The sequence below is a fragment of the Thalassophryne amazonica genome, chromosome 13 (assembly GCF_902500255.1).
Source record: "Thalassophryne amazonica chromosome 13, fThaAma1.1, whole genome shotgun sequence".
NCBI classification, from domain to species: Eukaryota; Metazoa; Chordata; class Actinopteri; order Batrachoidiformes; family Batrachoididae; genus Thalassophryne; species Thalassophryne amazonica.
The window spans coordinates 3,582,928-3,596,475 of record NC_047115.1 but is presented as its reverse complement, the minus strand read 5'-3'; the positions used below and the strand labels follow the sequence as shown (position 1 = coordinate 3,596,475).

The 13,548-nt window shown below is 41.9% G+C and overlaps 1 protein-coding gene across 1 annotated transcript in view; it reads right to left on the bottom strand.

Moving 5' to 3' along the window:
* The window catches only part of LOC117523308 (ninein-like), a 142,377-nt gene that overhangs the window by 52,357 nt on the left and 76,472 nt on the right, over positions 1–13,548 (bottom strand). The window contains 3 exon segments of the mRNA XM_034184796.1: positions 835–1,009; positions 1,440–1,580; positions 12,241–12,377. Coding sequence (XP_034040687.1) covers positions 835–1,009; positions 1,440–1,580; positions 12,241–12,377 — 453 coding nt within the window.

Here is a 13,548-nt window from a genome sequence, read left to right as displayed (position 1 = left end):
ACCAGCCCAGTCTCATTTTTTTTTTTGTGCTCCCGTGACAAAAGGAGTCAAATTTTCGAGACGGGTGTTTTTTTAACTCACTATTACTAACCCTACTCCTACCCTAACCCTAACCATAACCTAATCTTACTCCTTCCCCCCACCCTAATAATAACCACCCCGACCCCCCTCTTCACTCTTAATTTTGTGCAGCCATCACGGAATGAATGAGAATGAATCTGTGCTGCTGTGACGAAAATGAGGCGCTTTTCGTCACAATACCACAAACCAATAAATTAATGTGTATTTCGTGCTGCTGAATCACGACTTGCTGTGAGACCACAGGGCGGTTTGCCTTAAAGTCTAAAAACATCTCATGCAGTTAGCCTAGCCTAGCACACCAACTGTCCAAGAGGAACAAACACCATGAAAAACAGGTACTGAGAGACAGGAACAAAGGAATCAGGATCAAAGACCAAAAGCCAGATCGGCATCTTGATCCAGATCCACCCCAAAATGTAATCATCTCTTGGTCTGCCTGAGGTCTCGCTCTCCACCAAATCCCACGGGACTCTCTTCATGTCCACTGCACATACCCTGCTGAAACTCCAACCTCCACATGGACTTTAAGCCCCAATAACAAAACAAAAGCAGCACAACAGAGAATAATCGCCAACGACAAAAAAAGTGCTTTAATTCTGGGTCTCAGTTTGTGTCAAATGAGTGAACCAAGTCACAGACAGGTTTCAACCATCAACAGGTCAAATATCTCCTTGTGCTCCATGAGCAGTACTCTGACCAGTCTTATGTTATGTTTCTGTGGATGGAAACAGAACTTCACCCTGGCATACGGACCTGCGTGGTTCTGTACACGTCCTCCTGCAGGTCCTCATTCCGGGTTTGCAGCAGCTGCAGTTCCTCCTGCAGGACGCCGTGCTCTCTGTCCACCTGCTGCAGCAGAACTTCACTGTCCTGATCCAACTGGCTGCGCAGGGCCGCGAGCCTGTCACGGTACTCCTGCTCCAGGTCCCTGATTGCGACAAAACTGCTTGTCAATTCAATTTTCAATTTATTTTATTTATGTAGCTGCAAATTACAACAAAGCTGCCTTCACACAAGTAAAGTCTAACCTCACCAACCCCCCAGTGGAAAGAAAACAACTCCCTCTGGTGGTAATGAGGAAGAAACCTCAAGCAGACCTGAATCAAATGGCTGGATTACTTCCCAAGTTCCCCAAAGTGCTGCAAACAAACTCATTAATTGACTCAGGTGTGTTGAAGCAGAGACACATCTAAAAGTTACACGAGACCGGCCCTCGAGGACTGGAGTTGAAGAGCCACTGCTTAGACCATTCTAACAGTTAAAAGGTTTTTACAAAGATTTACCAAACTGAAGAAACAGGAAAGAGGAAAAACTATATTCACAGCAGCTTCCTTCTGATCCAGTGATGTGGTTCTGACCTGATTCTGTTCTTGTTGAGTGTCTCCATGCTGGCGTGGTGGTCATCCACCTCCCTGACCAGCTGCAGGTTCCTCTGGTCAGCCAGATCCAGATCAGACTTCACCTTGTTGCGCTCCCTGCAGGCCTGCTCTGCCACGACCCTGAACACACCAACAGAGGCACAGCAACAGGAAGGTGTCAGCGAGGAGATGCACGGCACTGACCTCTGTGGGATCGAGCTGATCATCCACACAGAGAAGATGTGACAAAAGGCTGGACAGGAGTGAGCAGACTTTAGATAAAGTTGAGGCCGCGGCCTGCTCCGTTTCCTAATAAAATGAATTAAAAGAGTAAAAAGCATAGTAACATACTATACCAGTATACTAGCCATACAAAAAGGAAAATAACTGCATCTTAAGTCTGGACTTAAAAGTCTCCACAGAATCTGACTGTTTTATTGACGCAGGGAGATCATTCCACAGAACAGGGGCACGATAAGAGAAAGCTCTGTGACCCACAGACTTCTTATTCACCCTAGGGACACAAAGTAGTCCTGCACCCTGAGAATGCAGAACCTGGCCCGGTACGTAAGGTTTAATTAGGTCAGCTAAGTAGAGAGGTGCAAGCCTGTGAACAATTTTATAGACTAGTAGCAGAACCTTAAAATCTGATCTCACTGGGACAGGAAGCCAGTGAAGAGATGCCAAAATGGGTGTAATGTGGTCAAACTTTCTGCTTTCTGTCAAAAGTGTTAGCTTTCAGTCCTGTTTGGATGCCAGTTTTCACTGGTCCCCTTTTTCTTTACCTTCCATCTGTCCCGGTCTTGACTTTATAGTTGTTTTCATTTGGTCACTTGGTTGTTTTCATTCTAGTTTGGTTCTGATTATTCCTTTTTGTGCATTTATCTTTTGTCCTTGGTGTTGGATTTTATCGTATTCTCGGTTCACACATGTATTGCATTTTTGGTTATTCATTATTCTCTGATTTTGTTTTCTGTTATCATTTGTTTTCGGTTCAGTCATTTATTGCTTTTCTTTCTGTATGCTTTAGTTACAGGTTTCATTCTTGTTGTCCATTCGGCTGCTCCCGCAGCTGATCCGCATTGATATTTGGCACAAGTTTTACGCCGGATGCCCTTCCTGACGCAACTCCAGTGTTACCTGGAGAAACACACACAGCCGTTGGTGTTCCAAAGAGGTCTCCCATCCAAGTACTAACCAGGTCCCGCACTGCTTAGCTTCTGAGATCTGACGGGATCAGACTGACACAGTGCAGATCGGCTGCACAGGTTTCATTCTTGGTTATCATTTATTTTGTAGTCATTCATTTATTTATTATCTTCTGTAGTGATTCTGTATTGTCTGGTTTGGCTTCTTATTTATCTTCAGTATTTTATTGTCTGGTTGTGTTCTGTTAGTCTTGGGTTTTATTTTTGGTTATTTATTGTATGTTTAGTTATTCACTGCATTATTTTTGTAGTCACCGGTTTTGTTGTTTCTGTTCATCACTTATCCTCAGTTTAACCAATAGTTTGTTTTGCCATGTTTATTGTATTCACGTTTACGTATCAGTCTGTATCAGTCCCATTCTAGTTTTGGCTAATCAGTAGTTTTCTTGTTTTCCACTTTTTAGACTAGTCACATTATTTCTGTTTTGCCCCCCTTCTGTTTTGCTCACGTTAACTGTTTGCCTTGAGCATGTCATGTTTTTTAGTTAGTTTTCCAGTCACTAAGTTCTATCTGCATTGTGTTTTCCTTCCCTCACACTCTTGCACCTGTTCTTTATCTGTCTGCCACTCCCTTTCCAGATCCTTCAAATAAGGTTGTTGTTCCACTAAACACGGCAGCAAAACTATTAATCACCCGATCACCTAGTGAGTGATCAGAGACCACCAATGCAAGAGGCATGATATCAGTATTCGTGACAGCAATATCACGTGCGAGAACCAAATCCAGGGCATTTCCGCTAATGTGGGTCGAGTCCTGAATGCAATGCTGAAATCCTAATACATACACAATTTCCATAAATGATGTGCAGGGGGGATCAGAAGGCTTATTTATATGAATGTTAAAGTCACCAATAATCAGAATGTTATCTGCACTAGTTGGCAAGTTAGAGAAGAACACACCAAATTCATCTAAGAATTCAAAGTATGGGCCAGGGGGCCTATATACAGTGACAAAATAACACAGCTGATTTTTATTCTTCTGACCTTGGCAATACGTAGCATTGTGGGCAGAGCGGAGAATCAGATGTTCAAACGAGTTATATGTGTGAGCCACAACGGCTAATAAGCTAAACCTACATTTATAGATAAAAGTAACACTCCTGCCTTGCTTCGCATCACGAGGGATGTGACTAAATGTATATGCTGGTGGACAGGCCTCATTTAAGGGGAGGACAGCTGTAGGTTTAAGCCAGGTTTCACATAACCTAATCATATCTAATTGATGATCAATAATTAGATCATTAATCAACAATGATTTTGAGGACAGTGATCTTATGTTAATGAGACCCAGACTAAGGACCTCAGTGGGGTTGACAGTTGGACTGTTTGGTGGATTTAGGGGTGGTTTCACAGAAGCATATATAAGGTGCCTGGAAGTAGAATTAAGTTTGAGACATTCCACGCAGGTTGTAGGAAGCAGACACGAAATCTTTGATATTGCTAGAACAACCACTGGGCCATCCTCAATTTCAACATCATCCAATGTAGTAATGGGAATTAAGTTTGCAAAGCATATCCTTCTATGATTTTTATGGACATGTCTATGGAAACAGGCCACAGTCTCAACTTGATGAATTTCCCTCCCTGGCACATAAACTGCACTATCACCATAGTGGATTTTCTGCACTAATTTCCCCGCTAAGCTAATGGATTCCACACCCACATTTGTCATAAGCCTTGTAGGGTTTCTAATCAGCTGCTCCATGGCCTGCTGTAAAGTCCTAATGATGCCCTCCCTGTAGAGCTCTATCTATGTTCGCAGACAAGATGGCAGTGCTTTCCCCAGTAGGGTGATGGCTGTCCGGCATCAGCAAGCCACGGCAGCCCCAGAACAAAGGCCAGTTATCAATAAAACTAAAGCCTTGCTGCCTACAAAATTGCACCAGCTACCTATTTAACAATGCCAGCCTGCTAAATGCCTCATCCTTACTGCAGGAGGGGAGAGGACCAGAGACTATCAACTGGTGCCGAAACATCTTTCTGGCAAGGTCACAAGTCCTCTCTATGTCCATTTTTGTGACCTCGGAGTGCTTCATCCTGACATCATTGGCGCTGACGCGAATAACTATGTGACTGGATCTCGTGTCATGTTCCTTTGACTGTCTACACTTCTACAGAGTCAGCACCCTAAGATGGGAGGCAATGTCAGGAGCTCTGGCCCCAGAAATACATTTAACATCAGCCGGCGTCTGTAACCTGACTTTGCGGGTGATAGAATCCCCTATCACTAAAGCCCGGCATTTCGGCCTGGAGATAGGAGTGGAAGTCACCTGTGGGCTCAAAGAATTCACATCATGCATATCCAAGGGAGAAAACTGGTTTACAGTTCGTAGTGGCGAGTGTGATCAGGGTACCACAACCAGGCACCAAGCCCTGCGTGGCCTCCTCCGCCTAACCACAGTCCGAAAGCCGTCATTCACAGCCGGGGGCCCAACACTAACCTCATCTGGAGTGCCCATAACATCTAATTCCAATGAGCTAAGAAGCTGTTCTACCTTATGGACACAGCTCTCTAAAGAGCCACCCTATCTGCCAGCATCACGTAGGATTTGCATAAAGTGTAAAGTAGTGTACTTGTGCATCAGAAAATTCAAGAGTATAGCCAGGTTAGCGCGAGCTCACTGCTAACGAATACGCTAACCACTCCTATGGTTCACAAGAGTAACATAATGAGCTAAAATTCACAGCAGTTAAACTGAAAAACTAACAGAAGCATTAGACCGGTAGAAACAGTAAAGTACTAGGAGCATGAGCATGACTAATACCTTTCAGGTTTTTCAGCATTTTTCTTTTTTTGCTTTTCAGCAGACCCCCCTAATTACAGCCCTCTTAACCCCCATATTTTGGTAGTATTTTTTTAATGTAGATGTAAATTAATATTCAGAGTTTTCAGCTAGGTGACAGTAGGGCTGTACAATATGGCCAAATTATCATATCTCAATATTGTCATATAAATTGTCATGTAAATGTCACTTATATACATGCTGTCCATATTCTTGAGCTGCTTAGGTGTGTAGGAAGAGTTCCCATGGGATAAAAAAGCTTTTCAACCTACCATCCCTGGTTCTCAAGACCAGGCACCTAAGTGGCTGGACTCCACATTTATTAGATATTTAGATATACTTTAGTAAACACTAGTAGAGTTCCACCTTAGATTTGGAATGTATAATAGAAGATATACCTTACTGAATTTTCATATCAATATGATATACGATATGACTATGATTTGACACAAAGTGCAGCAACAGTGAAAATTAAACCTTCTTAAACCAAACAGTAATAATATCACACTCATTTTACACTCATCATAAGGTTAGGATACTGTGCCCTCCAAAAGTACTGGAACACTTGAAATTTCACACATTTTAATTTGTTTATGCCATTTTAAAACTTGATAAAACCTGTAAATAATAATCAGTTTTATTGACAGTTTTCTTTAGACAAGTCAGGGGATGGAAACATGAACATTTCCAAGTCACTGAATATGTCTTGGACTTTATTTACACCAATGATGAAGAAATACAAAAGTTTCTTTCACCAAAACATCAAATCTAGTCTTTCGTCTCAAATGTACTTTCTGTCAAATTGTAGCTGAACTTTTAGGTCTTCTTTTGAAGAAAATCCTCCTCTACACCACTTCATCAGGAAGCTGGATTTTAGATTTTTAATTCATTTATATCAAGTTGTAGAGATTTGCTTTCAGTTTGAGTTAAGGAAGATAATTTTAGAAAAAAAAATGTATCTGAAATAGAATAAACAAATTAAAATGTGTGAAATACCAAGTGTTCCAATACTTTTGAGGCAACTGAGAAACAGTGAGGAGCAGCATCTTACATCTCATATATAGAGCAGCAGATAAGAGAATATTTAGAATGGAATCCTGCAAATGATGATACAAACATCAAATTCAGCACAAATAATCCATAGACATGAACTCTTTAAAAAAAAAACTGATTGGCCACTTGAATTTTCAGGCAGCCAGGTAGGGGTCAAATGAAGAATTACACAGGGGTCAAAATTAAAAGATGTTCCAATCATATAGAAAACTACACCACATTATTTGCCTGATCATAAAGATTAAAAAAAAAAGGTATAGTTTGGACAGTGTGTGACTGAATGTTATGGAGTTATGAGGTAAAAGCAGCAAGAATGGTGACAAAGGTCAGTTTCAGTTTGTACAGGGGTCAAAAGTTAAAGTTGCTCCATTAATTTTGCTCCAGCTGTATTGGTTTAGTGGTTAGCACTGTTGCCTCACAGCGAGAAGGTCATGGGTTCAATTCCTGCCTGTGGCCTTTCTGTGTTTGCGTGGGTTTCCTCCCATATCCAAAGACATGCGGGTTAGGTGGATTGGAATCTTTAAATTGTCCATAGGTGTGCGAGTAGGTGTGAATGTGTTTGTTTGTGGCCCTGTGACAGACTGGCGACCTGTCCTGGGTGTACCCCGCCTCGCGATCTATGACTGCTGGGATAGGCTCTAGCCCCCCACGACCCTTAATTGGACTAAGCGGTTGAAGATGAGTGTGTGTGTGTATTTGTGCTTAATTTGATGCTTGTATCACCATTTGAAGGATTGTTTCAGTTATCTGCTGCACTAATAAGCCAACAGAGCATGAACCAGCTGCTGCCTGTTAGCTTAAACATGTGTACATAAGCAACCCGAATTAAAGGAGAAATGCTGATTTTAACAACCTGGACCTCATTTCTGGCATACAATACAGTCGTTTACTGACCAATATAAGTGTGATTAGAAGTCCATAGTTCAAACGACGTGTTCAGTTCAAATCGAAAGCAAACATTTGTCTTCTTCTACTAAGGTGGATTAGAACTTTTTGTTGTACACAGCACCAACTACTGGACAGGAGGAACCTAGCAGTCAATGTGACTCACTGATTTGAAAATGCAGCTCTTTCAACCAGACGTGTGGTGCCATGACATGTCAATCATCTGTCAATCAGATTTCAGGAGAGTCCAGTGAAACCCCGGCCTCCGATCTAGCTCCACCCATGCCAGGAAGTGTTTGACATTTGACATTTCCTGTTTCACTGTGACTGAAAATTTGGCACTTCCTGTTTGAGTGTGAGCTTGCCACACTGAGTTCCCACGAGATTCCAAGGGATCTCGTCTGTCAATCCAGGAAGTGTTTGACATTTGAACATTTCCTGTCTTACTGTGGATTTGAAATCTGGCACTTCCTCTTTAGGACACACTGTACCATGAGTGAGCATCGTGCCGCTTTGCTCGTATTAGATTGGTAGAAACAGTAATGATAGAAACGCGGGGTGGGGGAGTCAACCTAACTAATGCAAGCTAACCACTAGTGATTCACAACAGCAGGACTGAAGTTTAATAAGATTCACAGTAGATGCACTTAAAAAGTAAAAAAAACTCTTAAACAGAAATAAAAGATACAAATTCAACCATGTAGAGATTAGAACAACGTCACAACAGCAAACAGTCAGTCCGAAGCAAGTTGCCAGATCAGTGAGCCAGCCAGTTTTTGGAACCTAATAACACCTCTGAACTTATTCTGTGGAAGTTAGCATGGTAAATAAATGGTAAATGGACTGCATTTATATAGCACTTTTCCATCTGCATCAGACGCTCAAAGTGCTTTACACACTAATGCCTCACATTCCTCCCTATGTCAAGGTGCCCACTACACACCGGGAGCAACTAGGAGATTAAAGACCTTGCCCAAGGGCCCTTAGTGATTTTCTGGTCAGGCTGGGATTTGAACCCAGGATCCTCTGGTCTCAAGCCCAATGCTTAAACCACTAGACCATCACCTCCCCTAAATGCATGGTGACATCACAGGCTGGTAGCTAGCTGCAAAACTCTGTTTCATTTGTGTGTAAATGTATCCTCTATGTCACATATTATGTAAAAGATAGAGCGAAATAAACACTTTTAAAACTTAAAATGGTCTTTTTATAACCCGATAACACATTTTGCTGTGTTAGCATGCACGTTAACTTCTGCTAACTCAAAGGTAACTTCCTGTGGAGTTAAATTTGTCTCATTAATACCAACAAATGCACAGAGGGCAGGGCTGCCAATTGTGGGACCTCGGCTGAAGTGCGAATGCGCGTGTAGGGGACAATAAAAATTTTTGGTAACCCTAATTAAAAAAAACCAAAAACAGTCGTTTACAAATAAAAATAATAACAGAAGGAAAACTCTGTGTGATTCTTCTCCTCTCGACATCCATCCTCTTTCCTTTTTCCGAAATATTTCAGCAAGCTCATCTACAGGCATGTGAGCGGCAAATAAAGAAAAATAGTTAAAATGGCTGGGGGTCAAGAGGGCCCTGGTTGGGGGGGGTCTAAGATGAAGGATTTTAGCCATGCTAATGCTCCCCAGAAACATTTTCTGCAGTGAATTTGCAAGGAGAGATAGAGAGGCAGCTGTTTATCCAACTCTTTACAAACTGGACAAAATCTTCTTCATATGACACCAACTTCTGTGCCATGTGAGTCTTCTCGCCAACACTGGAAAGAAGGAACAGGCTCAAGCCTAACACTGCTGAAATGACCTTGTTTTTCAATTAAAAACCTTTGAAGCCCTCAAATCTCCTTCATTTTGTACAACTATGGTCATAACAGTCCCTAACTGCAGACGCATTTCACAATTTATATCTCTATTACAGTATCTCATCCCAGTTTGCCAATCCAATGTGGGGGAGGTGATGGTCTAGTGGTTAAGGTGTTGGACTTGAGACCAGAAGATCCTGGGTTCAAATCCCCGCCAGACTGGAAAATCACTAAGGGCCCTTGGGCAAGGTCTTTAATCCCCTATTGCTCCCGGTGTGTAGTGAGCACCTTGTATGGCAGCACCCTGACATCAGGGTGAATGTGAGGCATAACTGTAAACCGCTTTGAGCGTCTGATGCAGATGGAAAAGCGCTATATAAATGCAGTCCATTTACCAGTTTATTACAGACAGTATTTTACGATGGCACAATCACATTATCAAATCAAATCAATTTTATTTATATAGCGCCAAATCACAACAAACAGTTGCCCCAAGGCGCTTTATATTGTAAGGCAAAGCCATACAATAATTACAGAAAAACCCCAACGGTCAAAACGACCCCCTATGAGCAAGCACTTGGCAACAGTGGGAAGGAAAAACTCCCTTTTAACAGGAAGAAACCTCCAGCAGAACCAGGCTCACGGAGGGGCAGTCTTCTGCTGGGACTGGTTGGGGCTGAGGGAGAGAATCAGGAAAAAGACATGCTGTGGAAGAGAGATCAATCACCAATGATTAAATCCAGAGTGGTGCATACAGAGCAAAAAGAGACAGAAACACTCAGTGCATCATGGGAACCCCCCAGCAGTCTAAGTCTATAGCAGCATAACTAAGGGATGGTTCAGGGTCACCTGATCCAGCCCTAACTATAAGCTTTAGCAAAAAGGAAAGTTTTAAGCCTAGTAGAGAGGGTGTCTGTCTCCCTGATCTGAATTGGGAGCTGGTTCCACAGGAGAGGAGCCTGAAAGCTGAAGCACAAGTATATTATTAATGTCTTAATGTATGTTTAATAATAAAGGTTTAATGTGCATCTTGAAATTTTGACTATATTTTGGTTTAAACATACATAACATAGCCTGTTTAATTGTTCTATGCAAGTGCTATGTTAAAGATTGGCCAGCAGATGTTGACATATTTAATTGTATCAATTGCTTCAAACACTGAACCATTTCAACACAATTGCTTCACATTGATTCAGTGATTCAAAACGCTTCGGTTTCTCTGTCACTAATAATTAGCAATAAAATACTTCAGCAACCACATGTTTTCAGCACATGTGCACAGACAGACTTACAATCATGAATACTTGCTAACCAGGACATCAAATAAAGAATGATGTGTCCTTTAAATTACCTAGTTTGTAACTGTCTGTTGCCTACTGTATCCAAACACTGATTAGGCTCTGTCTGTAGTGACAACCCAATTTTATTAGACAATAGATTGTTCAATTTGTTAGGCTATTTTATAGGCTTACCTTTGTCTTCCAAAAAATAGCCAACTCAGAAACAAGCTTTGGCCCTATGTTCAATTCTCTCTGAACCTGCCGTGCAGCTGAGGTATAAACTGAAAGTTTTTCAGCAAACCAGCGATCAGAGAATCCTGCAGTCAGAACGCGGTCAGCAGATGTTAACAGCTGTTTCGGGTGTGCGCCTTAAGCTCCTCTCCTTTCATTAAGAAACAATGCACTGTGGTCTGGTCTAATCTAGTCATCAACAGAAAATTAAAAGGAGAAATTTTTATTTTGGTGTGACATTTCTTGCTTGTGCACGATAGTGTGAGATTGATGCTGAAAGCGTGAGTGTCGGGCAAGACGCATGAGAGTTGGCAACCCTGAGAGGGTGATCTACAAATATTCCTTGATTTGAATAACTTCCGCTTTTGTCAAAAGCTTGTGTACATGCACACGCACAGCCTCCTGCAGACGCTGTTAAAATGGAAATATTGTTTTTGATTGACAGATTTTGATTAATAGAGGAGCTTTAATGAACATGTACAAATTGTATGTAAGACAACAGGATCTTAATAATTAATTAAACAACTGCAAATTATAAAGAACACAAGGCTCATACCGCTGAGGGTATTTTAGCATTGCGTTATATTATAAAGATGGGAGCCACCACCCCAGTTTGCCAATCCAGAGGTACTGTCCCCAACTTCCACGCAACATCGTATAAGTGTGTCAGCCATGACTGCCCAACAACATCCAGAGACTTCAGCATCTCAAGATCAATCTGTCTGCCACCGAGGAGTTTCTTAGGGTGATGGCACCAGATCCATTTGAATCTTCCATCTCTGCCTCCTTGACGGACGGCATGTCAGTCAGGTTGAGGAGATCATCAAACTGTTCTTTCCACTGCCTGGTGATATCCTCAGCCCAGATGAGCAGTTCTCCTTGCTTGTTGAACACAGCCTGGGCTAAGAACTCCCTCCCTTTCCTAACAGTTTGCCACAAACGCCATGAGGCTGACCGACAGTCATTTTCCATGGCCTCTCCAAACTCCTCCCACACTTGAATTTTTGCTTCAGCAACCACTGAGGCTGCTGTCCTTCTCGCCTGCTGGTGTGGTAATCACACATAAAAGTCCTCCTTCTTCAGCCTTTTGACTTCCCTCACCAGCTTTCTTTAGATGTTTACAACTGAGACACCACACTGATCAAATATAAATAAAGAAGATCTGGAAAAACACAGATCTGGTCCTGGTATACAGCAGTGTAGATGAGAGTCTACCACTCCCTGTGGAGGGAACACCAGTCAAGGCTGGTACCAGTTTACAGCTGGAGGGACTGAGATGATGCAGAACATGTGTCTTGATAATATTTATACTGTAGCATTTACAAAGACTCAACCTGACTCCAACGTCCTCCAGAATAATTAACGGTGACTTAAAGAGGCCTTCGGAGTTACTGGAAAAAGAACTTCTTCAATCCAGTGAGATGATGTTAGAAAAAGGTGCCACTCCTCTGATCCTCTGACCCTGTAGAGCTGAAACTACTCATGATGTGTAACATCTAAAGTTCATGTATGGTCAAACAACACGGAACAGGATGGGCGGAGTTCAACCTACTGCAGATACTCGATCTCATTCTTGTAGGAGACGAGTGCCGCCTGGTGGATACTGTTCCCGCTGCCCAGCAACTCGTTGTCCAGAGCCAGAGTCAGATCCGCCAGACTGAGACGCTCCTCTGGAGGGAAGTCCAAAGTCTGAAAAACAGATCCAAGTCTTAAAATCGGCACCTTCACCTCACGTTCCAGTGCAGCTGGCTGACATAAAGGGTTTTCACACGCTGTGAAAAGATGAAAACGTACTGTAAAGATGACAGAAAATCAACGGCTGGATGTGGAACAGACTGTGAAGCAGCTAAAAATGACCAGGATCAGCTTTGTGCTCCCTGTATTAGAGGGGTCAGAGTCCTGACAGCCAACAGAACCAGCCCCAGTAGAACCGTGAGACAAGTCCCTTATACAGTGGTGGGCACAGCTAACCAAAAAATTAGCTTCGATAACAGATAATCGGCTAACTGAACCGTTATCTTTTATAAAGCTAAACCGATAAACCACCCTAAAATTTATCGGAAGCTACAGTTAACCGATAATTTCCAGTATTGTCTCCGGTACACTTGCAACTGCTACCAAGCAAATTTAGAGTTTTAACACCACAATCACTTCTGGTAGCATCAAATGTGACCACAGACCCAAACAATGTGTCAGCACTTCTGTCTTTGAGCGTCCTGCCTCCTGCTGGAAGCTCCAGTTTACTACATAGCTTCCACAGAGAAGCAGTTGAGAGGAGCTCAACTCTCTATTCAATACAGAGGTTTTGGAAAATAAAGCAGTGCTGACTTATGGTTTGGTTTGTAAATAAAATTAATACTGATAGAATAACTCCATTAATGTCAATTCTGTCATTTGTACAAAGTTAAAATATAACATATATCTTTTAATGTTGAATAATGCACTAATTCTGAAGGTTTGTAACAGACACAGATGCCAAAAGGATTATGGGTAAAATGTGTCTCCGCTAACACTGACTGGTTGAGTCATTCATTCCATGTAAACCAACACATTAATGTGAGGTGTGTTGTGTGTTGGTGTTTACAGATAAATGTGCTTTTGTAAAATATGTCATTTTTTATTTGTAAAAAAAAAAAAGGGTAATTTTCAAAAAAAAAAAAAAAAAAAAAAAGCTAAGTTGTATTTACAGTGGTCCCTCGCTATAACGCAGTTCACCTTTCGCGGCCTCGCAGTTTCACTGATTTTTTTTGTCCAATTTTGCATGCCTTTTTTTTAACAGCGCATTGTGTTCATCATCATCATCAATTCATCAATTTTATTTATATAGCGCCAAATCACAACAAACAGTTGCCCCAAGGCG